The sequence below is a fragment of the Miniopterus natalensis genome, chromosome 17 (genome assembly GCF_054644295.1).
Source record: "Miniopterus natalensis isolate mMinNat1 chromosome 17, mMinNat1.hap1, whole genome shotgun sequence".
Lineage (NCBI taxonomy): Eukaryota > Metazoa > Chordata > Mammalia > Chiroptera > Miniopteridae > Miniopterus > Miniopterus natalensis.
In genome coordinates, this window is record NC_142097.1 from 2,409,912 (window position 1) to 2,434,728 (window position 24,817).

The window sequence follows — 24,817 nt, forward strand, 5'->3', positions numbered from 1 at the left end:
TTTTGTGTGTTTCAGAAAAAGATTTTTCATACTCTTGCCTGTTTACACTCTCGGATATCTTTAGGATCACTATTAAAATTCTAAAGTATGAAATACAGGGTGTGCCAGCAATCCCTATACACACCTTAACAGCTCATAGCTCAGTTGGCGTTTCTTTCTTTTCAGCCAGACTAAGCTCTGAACAAGGGAATTCATCCTAAAAATGCTACTGGAAGTTTGAAAATGCAGTTGAAGTACAAACACTGCCTTTATAATCATTCAAAGCGTGTATACATTTTTAGGGTGCCCCCAAAATGTATACACACGTTAAGGGCTTGTAACTCACTTAATTTTCACGCCTTTTCAGGTTTAACTGATTTGAAATAATGGGTGAAGCCAGACTAAGCTTTGAACAAAGAAAATTTATCCACTAGACTTTCTAATGGGGACACACAAAAGATAAAGTTTATGGTGCAAAAGCAGCAACAATTGACGAAGGCACACAAATACCGAACAAAATGATTCTTGATGTTTGCGATTCCATTACTTCGAGGTGTCAGCAGTGCCTGACAAGAACAGTTATCAGTTTGAAACGGACATTGACAAAAGAAATTATTCATCTCCGTAGATTCGCTTAAATTTTGAAAATGAATTGTATGTTAATAAACACTAACTTTATAATCATTCAAAGTGTGTATACATTTTTAGGGGGCACCTTATTTATCAGAATGGACTAAAACCTGATAAAGTAATAGGAAAAGGCTGGTTCTCTTCAATAGAGCATGTGCTTTTAACTAATTCAGGTCTTTTCTAAAATTCAGAAATAAATGTCACCTATGTTTCACATTAAAATTATTCACATTAAAAACACACCCGAAAAATGTTTTGAGGATCTGCCACAATACGAAGTGACTGTGCTCTGGCCAGATTGTGTCTAGCTTTGGCTCCTTGGTGTGAAGGGTGTGAAAGGGGGAGAGCGCCAAAGCAGGGACAGGCCACACAGTTTAATATGCACGTTTGCCTTATTAAGTGTAGCCTGCAGGCCACACTTCAAAGCTACAGGGGTTGCTTTCAGTCTTCTCTGCAACTGAAACCCTTCAAACTGTTTCCAAAATGCCCAGCTTCCGGTTGGTTCTGCCTGCTGCTGAGAATTAAATCTCCGCAGGGAGTTTTCTAGCTATTTGCTCCCCAAACCAGAGGAGGTGCTCTGGTTCTATTTGAACAGTAACTTTCCAGAGCTGCACTGATATTGAAAAATTGTTACTGCCTGAAGCCTATTTCATTCAGGCTTCCTTAGTTCCTGCCCAATGGCCCTTTTCCGCTCCACGATTCCACGCAAGACACCGCCTCACACTTCATGGCCACTCTCCTTGGGCTCCTCTTAGCTGCCACAGTTTTTCAGAATGTCCTCGATTTAATTGATGTTGGCAGTTCTGAGGAGTGCTGGTCGGGCATTTTGCAGAATGTCCCACAGTTGGAATCGGTCTGATATTCTTCTAAAGATTAGACTGGGGCCCAGCGGCGGGGGGGGGGGGGCTCAGCGGTTGAGCGTGGACCTGGGATCCAGGCGATGGGGGTTCGATTCCCGGTCAGGGCCCAGGCCCGGGGTGCGGGCTAGAGCAACGACTCTCTCATCATGGATGTTTCTCTCTCTCTCTCTCCCTTGCCTTTCCTCTCTCTGAAATCAATAAAGATATATTTTTAAAAAGAAAAAAAAAAAAAAGATTAGACTGGGGTTTATGTGTTTAGGGGAGGAAGACCATCGCTGTAAAGTGTTCCTTTTATTCGATCATGTCACCGGTACTATACTCGGTTGAAAAGTGTCCTCCAGTACTCATGTCTCCACAGAGCCTGAGAGCGTGACCTTACTTAGAAACAGGGTCTTTGCAGGTGTGATGAAGTCAGGATGAGGTCATACGGGCTGGGGTAGGCGCTGATCCACTGACCTTGCCTTTATTTATTTATAGGCGCATCTGCGTTTCAGAGAGAGGAAGGGAGAGGGAGCGAGAGAAACGTCGGTGACGAGAGGGAGTCAGGCCGGCTGCCTGCTGCGCGCCCTGCAGGGGATCCAGCGGGAAACCCGCATGTGCCTGGGTCTGGAATCCAACCAGCCTCTCCCGGGTCAGGGGGCGACGCGCAACCACTAAGCCCCACTGGCCGGGCCAGAAGCTTCTCTCGAGCCCACAGGGTGTTGGTGCCCTTAGCGACAATAACTAGCGTGTCACAGAGGTACGCCGTGGGGTGACTCCTTCTGAACCCCTACACTGGAGACCACCTTCCCGGGAGCGGAAGAAGAGCTGCCTACAGAGACCGAGGAGCGCCGAGGAAGAATGAAAAATAGTGGGGGGGGCGAGGGGGGGCGGGGGGAGAAGGAGGGGAACGCTGACTTCGTTTTAAAAAATTCATGAATCCAAACTTCCTGATTACGTGAGCCCCCAAAACTTGTTTCCCATTTTCCTGGCTTAAGCGGGGTCATTCACACGGAAGGAACCCTCGCTGCGCCCGCAGCCGCGCGCGTCCCGGTCCGGCGGCGCTCGCCAGGCAGTTCCCGTGCGCCCGGGGGCGCTTCCCTCCGACCCGCCGCGGCCCCCGGGGTGCAGGGCGGGAAACCGGGACCGGGAGGCACGCACGTGGCCCATGTTCTCCGGGCAGCCCCTGGCTGGGGTCCCCCGAATCCAGGTCTGAGGAGCTCGGGCCGCGCGCCCCGCACATCAGGCCGACGGCGGAGACACCCCCGCGAACCGGGGGGCGGAGCGCGCGCTCGTCGCTTCGTCCGGGTAGAGAAGTTCCCCAGGGCAGCGGCGGGGCCGGGGCGAAGCTCCACCCAGCCTCCAGGCCGGCGCTCGGGTGCGGGCAGAGGCGGGACCCGGCGCCCTTTCGGTTTGTTGCGGAGCCTTTCCAAGCCTGCCTTCCAAGTCTAGGAGTTCCTGCGCCTTTGCCAGAACCGCGGGCCTTCACCCAGGGGTGCAAGGGTCGGGCCGCCCTCGCGGCTGGCTGGCTGCGCGCCCTCCTGGCCCGGCTGCGGCGGGGCGGGCCGGGGCGGGCCGGGGCGGGCCGGAGCCTCGCCCGCATGAGCCCTCCCGCCGCAGCCGCCGCCGTCCCGCCCGCGCGGCGCCAGGCGCATGGAAGCTCCCGGGGAGCCCGGCGCGGGGCCCCGAGGCCCGGAGGCCGCCCCGCAGCTCCGCGGGCCGCGCTGCCCCGCGCTGTCCAACTTCCGAGAGGAACTGAGGGCGCTCCTGGTCCTGGCGGGCCCCGCGGTGAGTCCCGGCGGGTCGGGGCCCAGGGGCGACCTCGGCGCCGGGCGGGAGGCGCTCCGCGGGGCGCGCGGACCGGGCACAGCTGGGCAGCGGCGGCGCCCGCCTCGCAGCCTCGGGCCGGGCCCGCCCGCCCCGCGGGGCCCGCCTGCCGCGTCTGGCGCGTCTCCCCGCGGGGCGAGCGCGTCGCCGAGCCGCAGACCCGGGGAACTGAGGGCCAGCGGCGGGGCTGAGGCGCGGGAGGGAGGAGCGCGCCTGCCCGCGGGGCCGAGCGCCCGGGACGGACCTGGAGGCGCCTCCGCGCGGTGCTACACGCTCCTCCCCGTGGTGCTCAGAAGCTTGCGGTTGAGGTTATTATTTCTTCATTTATATATTACCACTAGGATAGGGCTCTTTCCGCGTTCTGTATTTAAAAGTAATGCGGGTTTTAAAAAGCACAAAACCCACAAAAAATGTAGCCCCGTCCCTGCTCTCCCGCCAGCCTGGGTGGATTTCGAGTTGGCAGGGTGGGCAGGAGCCCTGTGGGGTTCTAGGGCGCAAGTCAGCCTCCGGCCCTGGGCAGACCCTCCGCCCCTGCGGAGCCTGCCGGCGGCGGCTGCGTTGTTGGTGGGGTCTTGTGACACCCACCGGGTGTGCCCAGTGGCAAGAATACTGCCGGGGAAGAAGCCGCGGAGTGAAAGCCCATCCCGCAGGAAGGCGTGTGCGAAGCTCTCCTGCAGGAGGAAAAGGGAAAGAACGCGGGACGTGGGCTCTCCACACCTGGGCCCAGTCCCTGCTTTGTTCCCAGAAGGTGGGTTAGGAAACGGGGGTCCTGTACCCTGGTCTCCCCTCTGCTCGCTCATCCACAACACCAGGAAAAGAACTGTACTTTGGCTCAACACTCCCTCCGAGAGTGGCTGTGAGAAAGGTCTCTGCAAGGCTGCTGCTGCGCTAATACGGGGGCGGGAACCTTTTTCCTGCGGAGGGCCATTTGGATATTTATAACATCATTTGAGGGCCATCCAAAACTATGAACTTAAAAATTAGCTGTGAAAAAAACTGCTAGGTTTATTGAATTTCAAGTCCTGCCAGCGGTTGCCTTGGCAGGGGCAGGCCAAAAGATTTCTTGGGCAGTATGTGGCCACGGGCCGGCGTTCCCCACCCCTGGTCTAATAGGGCAGCTTTGGAGGCCCAGCCTCTCCTGGGACAGGTGCTGACTCCTGCTGTCACCTCGTCCCTCCATGCAGGTGACCTTCCTGGTCTGCAGGGATGAGCACTGGGCTGACCTGCTGTGCTCTTGGTGTGTGTTTCTATATGTGTATATGTGTGTAACTGTGTTAGGTACAAAAGCAACATATATACCTTGTAGAAAAATAGAAAAACAAGGTAAACAACAGAGAAAAGCTCTGAAATTGCACCACTGAGAGAATTTGGAAGTTTTCCTCCCGGTCTTTTGTGTGTGTTTCTGTGTGACGGCTTTCCCCGCTGAGGTCATAGACTTCTGGCACTGTTCAGTCTCTGATGAACTGTACGTGGAGCCCCTGCTGGCCTCTACCTCTGTCCCTGCCTGCTGGGAGTTTTCTGTCTTCCCAGGGGCAAGGAGAAGGGGAGGAGATGTGCCCCTTTCCTCCCATGCTGAGGTCCCCACTCTGCCTCAAGGCTGCACCGTACACTGGGTAGGCTGCCTGGTGGGCGTTTCCTCTGTGATCTCCGCGGGGTTCCCCGTCTCCGCGCAGGCCTCAGTATTAACACTGACGAGGTCCTGACCCACCTGACGCACCTGGGCTGCACCCTTGCAATGGACACCTCCTTACAAATGTAAATGTCTTTTACGGAGGGCAACTTCTCCTAGGTTTTCAGAGCTCCTCCCTCATCTGCTGTTTCTTAAAATTAACCAGCCTAAAATAATTCTCATGCCAAAGAGGCATATTTTGGGGTGACGACTTGTTCCCCTACAGCTCCAGGCCATAAATCTGTACAGCATGTGTCTGTACTGAATACCGTGGGCAGCTTAGTGCGATGGGAAGTGTATGTGGACTGCGCTGTGCGAACCTGGCGCACGAGCAGCGCAGGCCTTCCGGACACCCGTGACAGCGGGCTGTGGGGTCACTGTCAACCGAGACAGTATGCCAAGTGCTCTGTCAGGCTGAGGTAATGGCGTGTAGCAGGAACACCCTTAGGAGGGTCCTGGGACACCCAGAACCACACGTCTGGACACTTGGATAAGGACTCCACCTGGACACTGATATAATTGGGACCCCACCCTGATGGGTTATAAGGACACCGAGCTTGGTCACCCCGTGCTTGAGGTGGCTGCACCGCGGGCCACGCTGGGAGCCCTTCCACTCCACCAGGTGGGTGCCCCACTGCAGCCACTGGCCAGAGACGGACCCCCCCCGGCCACCCGCAGACCGTGCCCCTGACTGGGACTTCGCTCTGGAGGCTCCCTCTGCTTGCTTCTGTCATGTAAGCGCCCCCTCTCTGAGTGGAACCTGAGCGTCACTCTGTTGGCTCATTGGGGAGTCTCCTCTAGGTCCTGGCATTGTGGAAATGTTACCGGCGACACTGCGCTCGTTACTGGCGGAGTTAGACCTTGGTTCCTGAGTTCTGGCTAAGAAAGAATTCAGAGCCAGACTCGAACTATAAGAGAACATTTATTTAGAAAGTTACAGAGGCAAAAGAAGGGTCCTTGGAGAAATGGGCCCTGGAAACAAGTTACAGAGGCAAAAAAGGGCCCTTGGAACTTAGGAGAGAGCAGGGTAAAAGTAAGGAGCCTGGGGGGAGACCGCACACTCGGTCCTTTGTCTCGAGGGTGTTTTTTTATTTTTTTTTAAATCCTCACCTGAGTATATGTTTTTTATGTGTTTTTATTGATTTTTTTTTTTTTTTCTTAAGAGAGAGAGGAAAGAGAGGGAGAGAGGGAAACATCAGCGTGGGAGCGAAAGGGAAACTGATTGGCTGCCTCCTGCACACCCCCTACCAAGGATCAAGCCTGCAACCTGGGCTCGAGCCCTGACGGGAATAGAACCAGCAACCTCCCTTTTGCAAGTAATGGCACCCAACCAACTGCCACACTGCCAGGGCAAGAGGATAAGTTTTCACTTTAGAGGGAGAGGAAGGGAGGGAGTGAGGGGCGGGGAGAGAGAGAAACATTGATCCGTTGCCTCCCATAGGGCTCCGACTGGGGACTGAGCCAGCAGCCTAGGTATGTGCCCTGGCGGGGAATCAAACTCGCAGCCTTTTGGTGTCCGGGACAACGCTCCAACCAACTGAGCCACCCGCCAGGGCATCTTGAAAATTTTAAAGGCTGGGAGGTTAGGGAAGGTCTTAGGGGAGGGTCTCAATAGAATATTCATAGGCTTTACGCTGATGCACCAAAATGATATTTATTCCCCTGACATCATCTGTTCTTGGGTGTGGCTGGCACTAATGGCACTAATTGGATTTCTATTTTCTATCTCCAAGAGTAGGGCGATTTAAGCTATTTACCCTCTTGTTGGGGGGAAGTGGAAACCATTAACTCTTTTGTCCCTGGTTATGGAATACTGGATTTTGCAGTGTACTAGATGGCCATAAACTGCCTGGCCTTTAACTCTCGGTCTCAGTTTCTCTGTTCCACTTGTCCTGGCTTACTGGCTTGTTTCAGAAAGACACAAAAATGTGTGTGAGTGACTCCTTTCTGGGACTCTCCTTTGCTCATGACAGCTAGGATGTCACTAGGTGATAGGAATTTTTCAGCTCCAAAATCTTACGGGACACCATTGTATATTAGATTCATCATTGACCATGTTGACTGAAAAATATTAACTAGGTGTTTCATCTCCAAAAGGAATTTATTTGGGGAAAAATTAAAAAGTTGTAAGAGACCCAGGATTAGGCCAGGAGCCTTAATGAACTAATCAGAAGGTTAACGTTTGCAACCGTTGCCTGCAGCCGTTACGAGCCGCATGCGCACTGCTCAGTGCGCAGGGAGAGAAGTGTGTGGAAGGGAACAGGTTAGGGGGACAGCTCCAACCACAGGGTTATGGCCAGCATAGCACTCTTCCTGTGGGGTTCTCGTGATGACATAGCACTGGAACTTCTCCCATAAGCACTAGCCCCTCCCGCAAGCCCAGGTTCATGGAAAGTCTCAATCATAATCTTTAAAAACCAAAATGTCATTATGCTGTATCTCCACCCTTGGCCTGGGCACTTGCCCTAAGAAAATGCCCATTCTCCGCCCAATTGTGAATATGTTCTGTTCTGTACAATCTGTGCAGTACAATCTGGGAAGCCACCCAGTGCCTGCCGTAGAGGAGACTGCACAGGTTTTCATGTGAAGCCATGAAAAAGTCTGTGTGGCCTGCAAGGAGCCAGGGCATTGGGGGTGGGAAGGCCATGTCCATGGAAAAGGGAAAGCGGAATCCACGACACAGTGATTGCAATGGTGTATGTGCAGAAAGGCTTAAAGGACAATTACCTGAAAAGATTAAAAAGTGATGCTGTGTTTACAAAAAAAGAGAGAGAGGAGGGGCCCTGAGACCTTTAAAGTTATATAAATTCACAGTTAAAGAGACACGAAGCTCCACTGAATGAAACCACAGGGAATATCTGTTGTTGACACGGCCTGTCTTCTGATTCAGGCCCACAGTGGTCCATTGGCTCTAGCTTTAGGTTCTACAGAATTGTGTTTTTCATGCCAACTGTTTTCATTTACACCCTTGTCTTCTGTCTCATTTTGGCTTACTTTTGCAATACATTCCAAAAGCATCCCTCTGCTAAGTAGCAGGAGGCCACTCTGGGGATTAAAGTCACATGTGGTTTCTGCAGTAGTGAGAGGTGCCTGGTCGTGGTTTGGAAGTTGATGCAGAAGAGATAAGCTCCCCACCCTCACATAGTCAGGAGCAGACCTTTCATGTTTTGAGGATCTGGGTACATCCCCAGATGTAGGTTTGGGGAAGGAAAGAGGGCTATCATCAGAAACACCAGGGGTGGGAATCTGATTAGGTCCCAGCATCACACATTTGGACCTGTTGCAGTGTTGACTGCGTGTGGTCTGGTGGAGGTAAGGATTAGAAGCTGTCTCTGGGAATCTAAGAAGAACAGAGTTTTGTCTGAACTTAGAACCGAAGAGTTTGTGTCCCTTGAAGAACTGAGAGGCAGTGTTGCAGCAGCAGCAGAGGATCCTTGGGCACCTGCTCTCCTTCCTGGGGAGTGGGAGTCAGATGAATCCACTGCTTGGACCACATGACCCTCCCAGACAGAGCCTTTCCCAAGATGTACTGGATTTACTGGGACTGGCAAAGGAGTTGGGGGTTGAGGGGAGGTGGAAGGTGGTTTTAAATTAACTGAAGGAAATAAGCTAAGAGTACAAACCTGCAGGTAAAGTTACAGAGCAATTCATAGCGGTTCCTGGAATGCTGAGGAAGAACAGCCCAATGTCCCAGCAGCAAGGATTAATGGTGCTCTGCAGACGGGTAACATTGCACCCAGGATTCCAGGTCCTGCTGGTCTTCTGGGTGGATGCTCTTATATTTCAGTCTCAGCTGCTCCTGTCTGTGGAATTTCTTGCTGGCTGACAGAGGCTGTGTTCTCTCCAGTTCTCACTGTGAATCTTGGGCTAGCAAGAGGTTTAACTCAGAAGGTTGCCTCTGAAAATTTCAGAGAAAAATATACATGTAATCTATGGCATGAGATCTAAAGTGAAAAATAAATGTAAAAAGCTAGGAAGTTTTCAAAAATTTTATTCTGATAGCAGTTACAAATGAACTTTTTAATATTTTTTAAGAAGTCCACCAGAAATCACACTTTTACCTTGAAAGCTGGCAGAACTCCCTAAAACCTGTGCTTCTTTCCTTCTAACTGGAGTATATTGGGGGGCACGCCCAGGAACCGCACCCCTCCTTCTGTGATGGTTGGCATTTATATGTAACTTTTTGTTTTCTGTCTCTTTCAGTTCTTGGCCCAGTTGATGGTGTTTCTGATCAGTTTCATAAGCTCCGTGTTCTGTGGCCACCTGGGAAAGCTGGAATTGGATGCTGTCACTCTCGCCATCGCAGTATGTGTGGGACTGTTTTAATATTTCAGTATTATTTGTGAAAGCCATCTATGTTAGTTTCTTCTAATAATTCTTAGGAATTACATAATTTAGCAGCTTAAAACAGTGTGAATGTGTTATCTTGCAGTGCTAGAGGTCAGAGGTCACTGAGCTAACAATCAAGGTGTTGGCAGGGTTGCAACCTTAATTCTCCTTTGCCCTATAACTTCACACATTCCTACATTCTGAGGGTTAAGACAGGGACCTCTTTGAGGGGCCTTTATTCTGTCTACCACATCAGTTAATTTGTAATCTATGGAGATCTGGCTCCCATTCTTGGTTCCACATCTGGGAGAAGGGAATCAGAAAAGAGGAGTTGAACTCTGACCTCAGAAGAAACTGTGGATGGATAGGGCCTGGTTGGACAGGCGTGAGGGGGCATGAGGGCATGCGAATGTGAGCGCACATATTGGGGGCTTTCTCCCAAGCCATCTGAGGGAGCTAGAGCACTTCCCCCCAGTTGGTAATCACTCTGTCATATTTCAACACGCAGAAGTGAGTAATGAAAAGCAGCCGAGCCGAGGGGTCATGAGGATGTAAGTGTTTGAAGGCTCACATCCTCTACTCCAGGAATCATGAATAAACTGGAGGACAGAATAAAGAGGGCAGTTGGGTTCCCCCAGCCAACCCCACCACCATGCATTGCGGCTACACTGACAGCAGCCACAACCACTGTGGGATGTCAGCATTCTGATTTCAAAGAGCCAAAAAACTTGTGCCATCTGCTAGAAAATGATAAAAAGACTTCATCCTAGTAATCTGCTAGAAAAGTGCCACTCATGCATAGATGCCTAGACAGAGAAGAAATCCATCAAATACCAAGAATAACCAATGCAGCTCAGGAAGAAAACGAAAACGCTCCAGAAAGCAAACTTACACACATGGAAATATGTGACATAAATGACAGAACTCAAGGTTGCAGTTCTGAAAATAACAAGATACGAGAAAGTACAGACAGGCAATTTAATGGACTGAGAAAACAGATTAAGAAACAAAACAAGTATTTTACCAAAACTAAACAGAAATTCTGGAGATGAGGAACTCAGTAAAAGAGTTCAGGAAGAACTAGTGCCTGTCCAGGTGTGGCTCAGCAGTTGAGCATCGACCTAGGATCCGGGAGATTGCATTTTGATTCCCGGTCAGGGCACATGCCCAGGTTGTGGGCTCGATCCCCAGTCAGGGGCGTGCAGGAGGCAGTTGATCAGTGATTCTCTCATCATTAATGTTTCTGTCTCTCTCCCTCTCCCTTCCTCTCTGTGAAAAATTTTCCTCTCAAATTAAAATACTATTATGACTGCAAAAAAAATAAAAATTAAAAAAAAAGAACTAGTGAGTATAGGAAATAGAGCAGACCAGATGGAGGAAAGAATTACTGATATCAAAGATAGAAATATAGAAATGATGCAGAGGGAAGAAGAGAGAGGCTTAAGCATAGAAATAAAATGAAAGAACTCTACGAGAATTATTTGACTACTTCAGAAAGAGCTATATAAGAATAATAGGTATACCAGAAGAAGAAGAGAGGGAGAACAGAATTGAAAATCTATTCAAACAAATAGTTAATGAGAAATTCACAAACCTATGGAAAGAACTAGGTCCTCTAATCCAAGAAGCAAACAGAACACCTAGATAACCTCAATCCAAAGAGGCCCTCTCCAAGACACATTGAATTAAAACTGTCAAAAATTAATGACAAAGACTTCTCAAGACAGCCAGCGAAGGCAAGAAAGTAACCTACAAAGGAAAGCCCATTAGGTTTTCATCGGACTTCTCAGCAGAAACTCACAAGCCAGAAGAGAGTGGAACCAAATAGTCAAACTACTGAAGGAGAGAAATTACCAGTCAAGAATAATATACCAAGCAAAGTTATTCTTTAAATGTGAAGGAGAAATAAAGACTTTTTCAGACATACAGAAGCTAAGGGAATTCATCACCGGAAGACCTCCATTGCAGGAAATACTCAAGGGGATTATTCTACCTGAAACAAAGAAAAAAAGGTCACAAAACTATGAGTCAGATGACCACAAACTTACAGCATAAACGGGTAATCTGTGACAACGGAACATAAAAGAGGAGGGGGTAAAGGTCTAACTGACTGAAGAGGATGGACATCAGACACATTCAAAAGAAAAATGACTGCTGCATATATGGAACTTTCTTTCTCATAAATCTAATGCTAACCACACACAAAAAACCCAAAACGGAGACACATAGCTTAAAAACAGAGGAGCCAGAGGAGAGAAGTATGGAACACCAACAAACCAAAACAACAAACAGGAACACAAAGAAAAAGAACCAATGAAAGCACAGAGCTACAGAAAACAAAAGATAAAATGGCTATCGGAAATCTTATACATCAATAATTACCCTAAATGTAAATGGACTGAATTCACCAATAAACAAGTATGGGGAAGCAGAGTGGATCTAAAAACAAAACCCAACCATATGCTGCTTTCAGGAGATACATCAAAACTGCAAAGACAAAGGTAGATTCAAAGTGAAAGCTTGGAAAATGATTCTCCAAGCAAATAACATCCACAGATAAGCAGGTGTGGCCATACTTATGTCTGACAAAATAGGTTTCAAGGCAACAAAGGCATCAAGAGACAAAGATGGGCACTTTATAATGATAAAAAGGGACACATATCAAGATGACATAACACTTATCAATATATATGCTCCCAATCACAGGTGAGGACCTTCATACTCCATTGACAGCACTAGACAGATTATCCAAAGAGAAAATCAATGAAGAAATAGCCTTAAATGACACATGAGCCCAAATGGACACAATTGACATTCACCGAGCCTTTCATCCCAGAACATCAGATTATACCTTCTTATCCAGTGCACATGGGACATTCTCAAGGGCAGACCATATGCCAGGTCATAGAACTAGCGTCAACAAATTCAAGAAAATTGAAATTATACCAAGCATATTCTCTGACCACAATGCTTTGAAATTAGAAATCAACTGCAAAAAGGAAGTAAAGAAACCCACAAATATGTGGAGATTAATCAGCATACTACTAAAAAATGACTGGGTCAAAGAAGAAATAAAAGGTGAGATCAGCCCACCCGGCGTGGCTCAGTGCTTGAGCTTCGACATATGAACCAGGCGGTCATGGTTTGATTCCTGGTCAGGGCACATGCCAGGGTTGTGGGCTTGAGCCCCAGTAGGGGGCGTGCAAGGACTCTCTCTCATCATTGATGTTTCTATCTCTCTCCCCCCCCCCCGAAATCAATAAAATAAAATTTTTTTAAAAAGTTGAGATAAAAAAATAGAGAGAGCCCTGGCCAGCGTGGCTCAAAGTTTAGCGTGTCAGCCTGCGCACTGAGGGGTCACAGGTTTGATTCCTGGTCAAGGGCAAGTACTTCGGTTGTGGGTTCACCCCCCCGCCCACGTCAGGGTGCATGTGGGAGGCAACCAGTCGATGTCTCCCCCACATTGATGTTTCTCTTTCTCTCCTCCTTCTACCACCCTCCCTTCCACTATGAAAGGCAATGGAAAAAATATCCTCACACAAGGATTAACAAAACAAAACAAAAGATATTGGAGACAAATGAGAATAGCAAACGACATATCAAAACTTCTGGGATGCAGGGAAAGCAGTACTAAGAGGGAAGTTTATACCATTACAGGCCTATCTCAAGAACCAAGAGAAATCCCAAGTAAACAACCTAACATCATGTCTTAAATAACTAAAAAAAAGAACAAAAGCAACCCAAAGTCAGCAGTAGAGAGGAAATCCTAAAAATTAAGGCAGAATTGAATGAAATAGAGAACAAAAAGACTATATAAAAGATTAATACAACAGAGAGCTGATTCTTTGAAAAGATTAATGAAATTGACAACCCCCTGGCTGGACTCACTAAGGAAAAAAGGAAAAAGACCCATATAAACAAAATAAAAAATGAAAGAAGCCACCACAGACATCACAGATACACAAAGGGTAACACTAGAATACTATGAAAGACTATATGCCAACAAATTCAATAACCTAGAAGAAATGGGTAAGTTCCTAGAAATATATAACCTTCCTAGACTAAATCACTAAGAACTGGAAAATCTAAATAGGCCCATGAACAGTGAGGAAATTGTAACAACCATCAAAAACCTCTCAAAAAAAAGTCGAGGGCCAGTTGGCTTCACCAGTGAATTCCACCAAAGGTTCAAAGATTTGATACCTGTCCTTCTCAAACTCTTCCAGAAATTGAAGAAGAGGCGATACTTCCTAACACATTTATGAGGCCAATACAACCCTGATACCAAAACCTGGGAAGGATAACACACAAAAAGAAAACTACAGACCAATATCTCTGATGAATCCAGATGCAAAAATCTCAAACAAAATATTAGCAAATCAAATATAACAATACATTAGAAAAATAATACAACACGATCACGTGGGGTTCATTCCAGGGGCACAGGGATGGTTCGACATATGCAAATCGACCAATGTGACACACCACACTAACAAAAGAAATGATAAAAATCATGTGATCTCATCAATAGATGCGGAAACAGCATTGGATAAGATGCATCATCCATTTATGATTAAAACACCCAATAAAATAGGTATAGAAAGAGTGTACCTCAGTCTAATAAAGACCATATGTGACACACCCTTAGCCGATATCACACTCAATGGTGGGGAACAACGCTTTTCCTCTAAGATCAGGAACAAGACAAGGACGCCCACTCTCACCACGTGTTCAGCGTAGTCCTGGGAGCCTAGAGCAGTCGGGCGAGGGGAGAGATAAAGGCATCCAATAGGGAAGGAGGAAGGAGAAGTGTAATGTTTTACAGATGCCATGATTCTGTACATAGAAAACCCTAAAACTCCACCGAAAACCTATTAGAAATAATAAACAAATAGAGTAAATTTGAAGAATACAAAGCCAATGTACAAAAATCCAATTAAAGAATGGGCAGGGGACCTAAACAGACACCTCTCCCAAGAGGACCTACAAAATTGCAATAGATACATGAAAAGATGCTCAACTTCACTGGCTATCAGGGAAATGCAAATGGAAACTACAATGAGAGACCAACTCCCACCCGTAAGAATGGCTCTTACCAGCAAGACAAGAAAGTAGTGTTGGCGAGGCTGTGGAGACAAGGGAACCCTCACTCACCGCTGCTGGGAACGCAGACTGGGACAGCCACTGTGGGAATCCGTGTGGAGCTTCCTCAGAAAATCAATAGAGCGACCATGTGACCCAGCAATCCCTCCCCGGATATCTACCTAAAAGACTCGAAGCATTTCTTTGCAAAGATTTACGCACCCCTATGTTCGTTGCTGCATTATTCACGGTGGTCAAGATACGCAGACAACCAAAGTGCCTGCGATAGAGGACTGGCTAGAGAGGCCGTGGGACGTGGACGCAGGTCACACCACTCAGCCACGAGGAAGGGTGAAGTACTGCCGTTTGAGACAACATTAGTGGACTTTGAGAATATTATGCTAAGCGAAATAAGTCAGAAAAAGCTAAGACCCATTTGATTTCACTCACGTGTGGGACATAAAACTAAAAGTCATAGACACATGGTGGTTGTCAGAGAGAAGGGGGAGTGGGGGGAACAGGGGCCACATATATGGTGACAGAAGATGGTTTGACTTTAGGTGTTGGTCACAAGAGGCAATATACAGATCATGTATCACAGAAATGTACGCTTGAAACCTATATGATCCTATCAACCAATGTCACCCCAATAAATTTAATTTTTTTTAAAAAAAAAGAAACTGTGACCTCTACTCCCATCCCAGGGACTTGTCCGCCTCACTGAGAGTCCTAATCTAGAAATTAAACTGGAAGGTGAAACCTGTATCCTAATATCTAAACCTAAAATCAGAAAGAACCCCAAATCCTTTCTCTATCTTAGATGCAAATCCCCCCAAACCAGAGAGAAATGTCGTTGACCTCTGCCAGGGTTAACTGGCTGTGCATGGCCAAAGGGCCCTGCCAATTTGGTTCTGTGTTTCTAGAAAAATGGCTTCAGTGGCTTTCAGCAAGTGTGCTCCTGCTCTCAGCCTCCTGATTTCCCTTTGCTCCCGCACTGACAAGACCCGCATCCACCTCACCCACCTGCTCTCTGCAGGCAGGAGTTGTTATCCGTGAACTGTGCAAAGCTATTCTGAACTAGTCCCCAGGCATAAACATTATTTTCCTTTCAGGGAGCAACATGGGCAACCCCCAGGCTTAACTTCCCTTCTGGCTTTTAATGTTTGGAAATTTGGGGGAAGAGAGCTAGCCTCCAGTAGATTCTCTTGGGTGAAGGAAGTGCAAGAAAGCTGGTGCTTCCAGGCTGGGCTCAGTGGGGACTCTTGCCCCCGGCACCCCCTGCAGACTGTGGTGGAGGTAGCAGGCTCCAGACAGAGAGCACCGGCTGTCCTCCGTGCCACTCCCTGATTGTGGGGTTGCTCCCCCGGCTCCCCAGAGCTCCAGGAACCCCAGGGTTCTGTTGCTAACCTGGTCAAGACAAGTGCATTTTGAGGGCCTCTGGCACCAGCCGTGACTTCAGAGACTGGCCCCTGCACGCCCAGAGTCCTTCAGGGCACTGGAACAAGCCGTGCTTGGTCTTGAGCAAGTGGACTTGGCGGAGACCGCCACTTGGCCACGTTGCCTTCCCCTTAGGAAAGATTTGCGTTCCCCTGAAATTAGGGAACAAAATGCTTAAGATTTAAAAAAGAAAAAGGCTGAGTAATAGCCTGTGGCCGAGATTTTTCTTCCCTCTCCAACCTTGTGCATGTCCTTTAGCTGCGCCGCCGGCCGATCGGTGCGGGGCTCCAGGCAGGTGAGCCGCTGACCTGCCGCTGGGGCCCGCAGAGGCCCCCGCAGGCGCCCGCAGACAGAGCCTGCTCCCCGCCTTCGCTACCCCTGAGCGCCGCTCCTCTGCCTGCTTCTAGGTCATCAATGTCGCCGGTATCTCAGTGGGATTCGGCTTATCTTCTGCTTGTGACACCCTCATGTCTCAGGTAAATGGAAGCCCAGGTCACTCTCACGGGGACCCTGGACATCTCCCTCGAGCACACCTGGAGAGCCCACTGGCAGGAAGAGCGTGTGCGCAGAGGGACAGAGCCTTAGCCCCGCAGCGCTGCGTCAGCCGTCAGTTCCCGTTCTCCCTCGCTTCCTTTAAATGTGGCTGGACGTCCGTCTCTCAGGCTTTGCAAGGAGTGTTTATCCACGTGACTCCCTTACGCTACATTTTGACCAACTAGGGGGCGTTTTACAAAAGCCCTTCTGTCACTTTCCACATAATTGAATTTGGTGTAGTCCATGGTCCTCAAACAAAAGAGTTCATCAGAATCACCTGGGGGCTTATTAAAACACTGGCTGGTGGGCTCCACCCAAGGGCATGCTGGTAAATGCTGAAAAACCAGGTCTTGGGTGGCGGGATGTTCATAAAATTCCCCTGGGCCGAGAGTCCAAAGAAAGGCTGACAACTCCAGCATTAGATCTAGAGTTTATTAAAGGAACTGACCGAGGAGGTGAGTCTTGAGTGGTTGGCAAGACCACACGTTTGTCCCCTGTGCCATGTGGCAGGCACTAAGGGGCCCCGCAGGACAGGCGCGGCGGGTGGGGGCTCGTGCAGTGCGACCCACCCCCGACGGGAAGGAAGGGCGCTGCGTGCTGCCCAGGCAGGGCAAGGGCCGGTCCCAGGGACCAGGCAGACGGCACGCTGCGGGGCGCGGGCTCCATCCCACAGTGTCTTTTTGTCCCAGATCTAGCTGGTGGGTCTGGCAGCAGCCAGGCAGCAGTCACATCATGGAAAAGCTTCTCTTCCAATTGCACCCCATTCCCTCCTCTTCCTTGGGGCGCCTGAGCAATCAGCAAGAGGCTTCATTAGCAGGAGGGAGCTCACTCAGAGGCCAGTCGGGCACGTTAGGGACACAGTCCACAGCAACAATATAAACATGTGCAAGAAAAAGAAACAAATTAAAAGAAGGAATCCAAGTATTAGTAACCATGTTCCCATCATGCCCCTCAGGGCCCCAGCTAGTGTGCAGGGTCACCTGGACGTGGGATCGGGCACTTCAGGCGTTTCCGTGAGCCTTCGTACGTGTTAGCAAGGAAGTAGCAGATTCATCTGGTATAAAAAACAGCGTTCAGTCGGGGTGCCCCTCTCCCCCATAACTATTGGATGCCACAGGAACAGCAGAGCTAAGGTCAGAAAGACAAATATCCAGTAGGGACTTGAGTTGGGAGGCTGTCCTCTATGAGTATGACACTTGCGGCCTGGTCTTTGGATGTTAATGGAGCTGCGGCCTTGAGAACCTGGCCTGGCTGTGTAAATTCTGCATGTTGACCAGGGGAAGTGGTGCTTTCTGACATGGGGAGGTAAACGGGGAGGAATATGCCAGACCGGGCCCCTACCTGCTCCCCTCTTTCAATGGTGTGTGTACCAGGCCACATACAGTGTGTGTCCATGGGCCCCAACTATCCTAGGATGACAGGGCCCCACAGGAGACTGAGAAGTCCCTCTGCATCCATCCCAGCAGGATGTCCCTTTGCAGACTCCAGTAAATGTCCCCTGTCCCAGGGACAGTAGGCCTTGGTGCCCTTATGACCATGGCCCGTGGCCCATGGCAGGCATCAGCCCGGTTGCCGCATTCTGTATGGTATCAGGGCCCTCCGTCTGGCAGATGGGGCAACAGGCCCCCACACTTTGGTTATTTAAATGTTTTAATGCCTGGGGCCCTGGCACTCAGGTTCAGTCCTTAGTGTACCCCTCAGTTTTGATGATAGACATCTTATACCACGATAGGTCAGATTTCCAGCAACTTCACATAATTTCAGGAACATTTATATACAAATACAGCATAAAGAAGGCTCAGTGTTATTTCTTATTTAACAATGTTTCTTACGCAATTTCAACATACCGGGTAAGCCTCGTTTAATGTTTTTCTTTTGTAAGGAGAGAAAACAAATCTTTTTAGGTATTCCAGGAGCCCTCTAGAACACTTCCAAGCCATTTCAAGAAAAAGACTAATTTTGTATCAGATTACTCTTGATATTTAAACCCATGTACTTAATTAATCCAGCTTGACCACAGAAGATTTCTGTTCTCAAGATTACTTTTCACAAACCTCTATAAGTCTCCTTTTTTCAAAAAAAATATGTCTTTATTAATTTCAGGGAGAGGGAGAGAGAGATAGAAACATCGATGATGAGAGTCATTGATCAGCTGCCTCCTGCACGCCCCCAACTGGGGATCGAGCCCCAACCCAGGCATGTGCCCTGACCGGGAATCAGACCACGATCTCCTGGATCCCAGGTCAATGCTCAACCGCTGAGCCACACTGGCAGGGCTATACGTCTCCTTTTTATATTCATATTTTGTTCTGCTTTTCCTCTTTCTGTTCTGAAACAACCAGCCTCACTTTAGGACAAAATTACTTTCCTTTCTCTCAAAAATATATTTTCATATCTTCTTTAACTGAAAGCATATATTATTTTCCTTCCGTCTCAATTAGAATTCTTAGTCCTTAGATGACTCAAAAACATGTCTGTTCTACATAAGCCAACAAACTTAAATTAGCTTTTATTTACTAAAGATTAATCTTCTATCCTGTGAACTTGAAAAGCATTTGGGTTAGTTTCTGCATTTCTGAGAATTTTAGAGTGCCAATCCTTATAAGTGCTTGTTTGTTTTTTTAAGCCAATTAAACACAGCTCATTTACAAATTAGCAATACCATCCAGAGGTTGAAAATATCAAACATCTACAACACATGTATAGACACACATGGATATACAGACAGATGCAGGCAGACCTCGCGGCCTCCATAAAAGAAGTGGGATCTAAAGAGACCTTTTCTGCACCTCCCACCTTTATCACCCAGTCCCAGTTTATTATCTTTTTCTAGTTTCAGTTCATCGTCTAATCTTCTAAGCCTGGCTTCTGCCTCAGGCTGGGTGTCGGTGGTCAGCCAACTACCCATAAGAGGGTCCGCCCTGAGCTACAGCCACGTGCTTCCCTTCCTCGGCCTGGCGTGTAAGGCGAACTTCTTCAAACAGAGGCCTGAGATCAGCCAGCATTTCCGAGGTGTCCCATGCTCACACGGCAGGCTGCACAAGTCCAGCGTATTGGTCACCCATCCCCACATGGAGGCCCTGGCCAACCTGCGATTTCCCCTGTGGATGCCTCTTTCCCAAGGCACATTTCTTGAGTCTCCTGGCTGGCTCGTTCGTTATTACATGTAAAATTTCCTGGGGCTGAGACACCAAAGAAAGAGGCTGACAACTATTATTACATCAAGAGTTTATTAAAGGAACTTACAAAGGAGGAGTGTCATCAGTGGTAAGATGACATGGATATTCTCCATGCCACATGACAAGTGCTAAGGGGTTAGATAGGCAGGGCAGGCTGGATAGGGGTACTTGGGTGTGACACCGCCTCCCCCCCCCCAATAAGGAAAAATGCCTTGTGTACGTGCCTGGGGAATAGGGGTGGGGGCTGATGAGACAGTCTCTGAGGGGATTTTCAGGAAGCTCTGGCCAGAATCTAGCTAGTGGTGGACAAGGCCTCATTCTGGCAGCGATCATGTCATGGAATAATCTCTCCACAGGGAGAGAAACATTTTGACTTGTACTGCTGGCTGATTCCAGTGGTGTAAATAACTCCCTCTAGCGAATTTCAGCATACCACACATAGATCACTGAACAGAGACCTGGGAAGAGACGTGCACAGTTTGGCTTTGGTAAGCCAGTAGCAGCTGGTCCCAGCATGCCACTGGCCCTACCCCCAGAGTTTCTGCTTAATAGGTCTGGGGTGAGGCCTAAGATAGTGCATTTCTAACAAGTTTCCAGGTGATGAAACCCTGACCGAAAAGCTTTTAAAAAGTATTGCTATTTGGGCCCCAACCTGGACTGGTTAAATCCAGGCTGTCTTTAGTGGGACCCCAGTGTCAGTGTTCTAAAAATGTTCCCAGGTGATTCTAACAGACAGCTAAGTCTGAGAACCACTAACACTTAAAGGATGTAGCAAAGTCTTTAGGGCCATCTGTATCTTCATGAGGCATGATTGAAGACCTTGGTGGGGAGTGGGGGTGCTAATGGGTTTGTGTTGGCTGTGTGCACTCAGACCTACGGCAGCCCCAACAAGAAGCACGTGGGGGTCATCCTGCAGAGGGGCGCCCTCATCCTGCTGCTCTGCTGCTTCCCCTGCTGGGCGCTCTTCCTCAACACCCAGCACATCCTGCTGCTCTTCAGGCAGGACCCGGACGTGTCCAGGTAAGGTGGCCAGGCCAGGGTGGCATTGGGCCTCCCAGCAGACAGATGCTCCCATCCAAGTTTGGCCTCGGAAAATTACAAAGGCCAGGGACAAGGCCACACAGCAAGCGCCAGTACGCTTTCCTCAGGCGACTTCCACCAGGTCTTAGTGCTTTCCACAGCTAGCACCTAAGATCTAAACCCCCTCCTCACTGCGCAGCTTCAAAGGTAAATAGTTTGGAGAGAAATAAGATTTGCCAACATCCTCCATGCGAGATGGTCGTTTATGGTGTCTATTTGTGGTTTCATGATTATTGACCTTGGTTGCCTGGTCTTCCTGCCCTGCCAGCATTTTAATTGGTTGGGGTGCACCCTTGGCATCAGTGTCTTTCAGAGGTCACCTAGATGATGCTAATATGCTGCCAAGTTTGAGACCCATTGGTCTAGTTAAGAAAGACCTTTAAAAGTCCTCGTCTTAGACCAGTGGCTCTGACCCCAGGGGACATTTGGCAATGTCGGGAGACATTTCTGATTATCGGAACTGGCAGTGGGGCATCGCTACTGGTAGAAGCCTGAGATGCTGCAAACCACCTTAGGAAGCACAGGAAAGCTCCCCACAGCAGAGAGTGAACCAGCCGTGGTGCCCAGTTTGAAAAATGCTGTCCTAGACCTAAAGACTTGGAAGAACCAAGAGAGGTAATTTGGATTATATGACAAGTTCTATTGTAAAATTTCACATTTGCTTCAGCAGCTCAAGTCCATTAATTTAGAAAGAGCCAAGACTGTGAAAGGCAGTTACAGCGTTGGCCCTGCCTCCCTTTTCCTTGAAATGGAGACCTCCGTCACTTTCCTTTTCTTTTTATTGTGTAGGCTCACCCATGCCTATGTCCTGACCTTCATGCCAGCTCTTCCTGTAAGTTTTCAAGTGTTATGCTCTTTTCTTTTTGTGGTTCACTGATGAAAAGCAGCTGAGATACCCATGAGCTCAATGAATTGGATCAATCTTGTATGACACCCACATGTCCTGTTGGCTCATTCAAGAAAGTGTGGTTTTAATGATGCCCACGAAAGACACAAACATTTGTCCTTCAAGAAATACCAAGGTTAAGGTGACTCCAGTAGGCCACAGTCCTGAACTCACGTAGCTGGAGGGACCTCCGGGATCATGCAGAGAGGAGTTCGGACCTTTTCTTTTGGTACAGGGGTAAATTCTTTCACATCTCAGAATACCTGAGGGCCTCACTCTGAACCTTTAGAATTTTGGGGGGCTTTTTTGCACTTGCTGAACATGATCACATAGAACCACAGTGTTAGTGCAGTTGTGCGTTGGACATGGTTGCTGTGTGGTTATGTGCTGTGTCGTGATGAACCGTATGCGCAGTGCTGGTCCCATAAGATTATAATGGAGCTTGTGGGGGAGGAGAAACTCTCCTCTACTCTCAAGGTTCTTCTGTTGGTCTAATAATAGACATGGAACAGATTAGCAAGATAAATACCAAATTTAATACATACTATGGATGAAGGAAGGGCCACATACTAAGCCTGACAATCAGCGGAGGCCTGCATGGCAGGCCTTATGAACTGAGAGACCTAAAGTCAGCACAGAGGACGGTCTGAAAAGAAACTTCCTAACTAAAAGCGAGTCATGACAGGTAGTCATGTCCTAGGCCAGTATCTTCCCTGACAAAGGTCAATCTTTACCTTGGCTGAGCCTGGCTATTGTCTTTTTTGCATCTAAGATAAAATACCTTTGGAATGTCAGCATAATCCTTTTCCACACCCCTCAGGGCACCATCTGCCACCAGAGCAGAGACCACAGAGCCCCTCACTGTTACCCTGTCCCTCATATACCACCTCTATGTGCTGTAATGTTACTGTCCTGTACCCACCAATGTGAAGGAAGTGTGTCTATTTTACTTTTTATCCACCAACCTCAGAGATTTCTCCCACCTCCCTAATCTATCACAAGTGGATTTCACATAATCCCCTTACATCTTCTCCTTTGATGCTAATGTGCAAAATACGGAGCACAACTGCCATTCTCTAGAGCATTTTCTCAGTCTGTTGAGATTTTGCTTCCTGGCAATTGTCATCCGTTTGACTCAAATGAATTCATAAAAATTCTCTACAGGTTTGGAGAGAATTTCTTATGTCAACAATACATATGAATGGGAATGTTAGGTACCTGAGAGAGCCAGAGACCCCACATGCAGGAGATGCTCAGACAGAAGGGGGATCTAGGTATATAAGACATTCTGATAGGGACCAGGTGAAGTGTTTCGGGGACTTCAGAGGGTCCCTGCAGGATGATAAAAACAGATGTTCATTAAATAAAGGTTTTCCCTGCCAGGTAGGTGGGTCTAAGAGGCTATTGCTGATAATCCCTTATTTTGGGGCGACACCCCTAATTCAAGTTCTAGGTACTAAAGGGAGGAGCAGAAGTTTGTCTTGAGCCTGAAGCTAAAATTACCTTTAGCTCAAAACAATCTACATGCCACAGAGACACATCTTGGGTGACTTCTTCTGGGTCCCCACGAGCTGAGGAACCCCTGTCACCTAGTGAAGTGGTGGCTCCCCGAGTGTCGTAGCACATACCATTGTGCTGCCACTGCCCACAGTGTTCAGTACAGAAACATGCCGTACAGGTCTGTGGCCTGGAGCTGTAGGGGAGCAATCTGTCACCCCAAAATACGTCTTTTTGGCATGAGGATTATTTTAGGCTGGTTAATTTTAAGAAACAGCTGATGAGGGAGAAGTTCCGAAAACCAAGGAGAAGTTGCCCTTCGTGAAGTACACTTACGTTGGTCAGGGAGCTCTCCATTGCAAGGGCACAGCCCGGGCTATAAAAGGAAGAGAGGGGTGACTTTATCCCTGAAACCTGAGGACATGGGTCTGGGCTGTCTGTCACCACTTGAGCCAATTAGGCAGAGACAGGGTTGAATGTATATGAGCATTTATTCCAATATTGCCAGCAATATGGGAGAGCAGCAGGATCCATCCACATAAAATATGCTCTACTGCCCTCCCCCATAAGCCTGCTGCTTATATTGGGTAGAAGGATAAAGATCACATGGGAAAGGAGGAATTGCAGGCATGGGGAAGTAGGCAAGGTATAATGCCAGCAGCTTGCAAGCAGTGTGGGCTGGGGGTCGCAAAGGGCAGGTGCCTCCACGACTCCATTGTTTCAAGAACAAGGCTGTTAATCTTTCCATGAAGATAGGCAGTTCTCAGAAAAGGAGAATGGACAGCATTCCGAGGGTAATTCCCATGTCCCAGGGCGTACAACTCCCAGCCAGTTTAGAAAGTGCTTTTTCTAATTAGAACAGAGCAATCACAGTTAACAGAACATGATTAATATTTCTTATAACTATAGCTAACAGTCACGGTCAACAGAACATGATCAGCATCTCTGCCCCTAACATCTCCAGAAACTCTTATCTGTGCAGAAGACAAGGAGTTAAATCCACACTACAACCTGACCCTTGTGACTGATTTTCCTGGTCACTTCCCGTTATTGACTCCCCCACCCCCAATATCTTCTGTCTTCAGCTGAAGATGGGATTTAAGGTGATGCACTCAGCCATTTTGGTGAGTTACTCTGTTTTCTTGGGTCTCTTCCATGTACACAGGAGGTATACATGTTATTAAACTTTAGTTTGTTTTTCTTCTGTTAATCTGTCTTTTATTACAGGGATGTCTCAGCCAAGAACCCAAAATGGTTAGAGGGGAAATTATGTTCCCTCCCTTACAGAGCGATAGGCTATACACCATATAGGCCAGGTGTGCAGTAGGCTGTACCACCTAAGCTTGTGTAAGTGCACTCTAGGATGTTCACACAAGGACAAAATCACCTAAGGATGCATGTCTCCTACTGTATTCCCATAGTTAAGCCATGACTGACTGACTATATGAGTTTGCTAGGGCTGCCATAACATAATACCACGGACTGGGTGACTTAAACAGAAATCTACTTTCTCACAGTTTTGGAAGCTGAAAGTCCATGATCAAGGTGTCACAGGGTTGATTTCCTCTAGGCCTTTCTCCTTGGCCCACAGCCACCCTCTTGTCTCTTGTCTTCTTATAAGGACACCAGTCCAGTTGGATTTGGGTGCATCCTAATAGCCTCATTTTAACTTAATCCCATCTTTAAAGACTTCATCTCCAAATACAGTCACATTGGGGGTTAGGGTTTCAACGTATGAGGGGGGGTGGGTCACAATTCAGCCCTTAAAAGTAGCCGCTTGCTCTCCTTAATTGGTATTGTGGTGTTTAATTTACCCTGAGACCTTACAAAGTTTAATATTTGTTAATTA

At 48.2% G+C, this 24,817-nt stretch overlaps 1 protein-coding gene across 1 annotated transcript in view; it reads left to right on the top strand.

Moving 5' to 3' along the window:
* The first annotated feature begins 3,083 nt into the window (after positions 1-3,083).
* SLC47A1 (solute carrier family 47 member 1) overlaps positions 3,084-24,817 on the top strand; it is a 36,659-nt gene continuing 14,925 nt past the window's right edge. Inside the window, exons 1-5 of the mRNA XM_087826471.1 lie at positions 3,084-3,236; positions 9,148-9,249; positions 16,200-16,268; positions 20,377-20,525; positions 21,375-21,417. Coding sequence (XP_087682597.1) covers positions 3,102-3,236; positions 9,148-9,249; positions 16,200-16,268; positions 20,377-20,525; positions 21,375-21,417 — 498 coding nt within the window. The 5' untranslated portion in view covers positions 3,084-3,101. The remainder of the gene's footprint in view (positions 3,237-9,147; positions 9,250-16,199; positions 16,269-20,376; positions 20,526-21,374; positions 21,418-24,817) is intronic.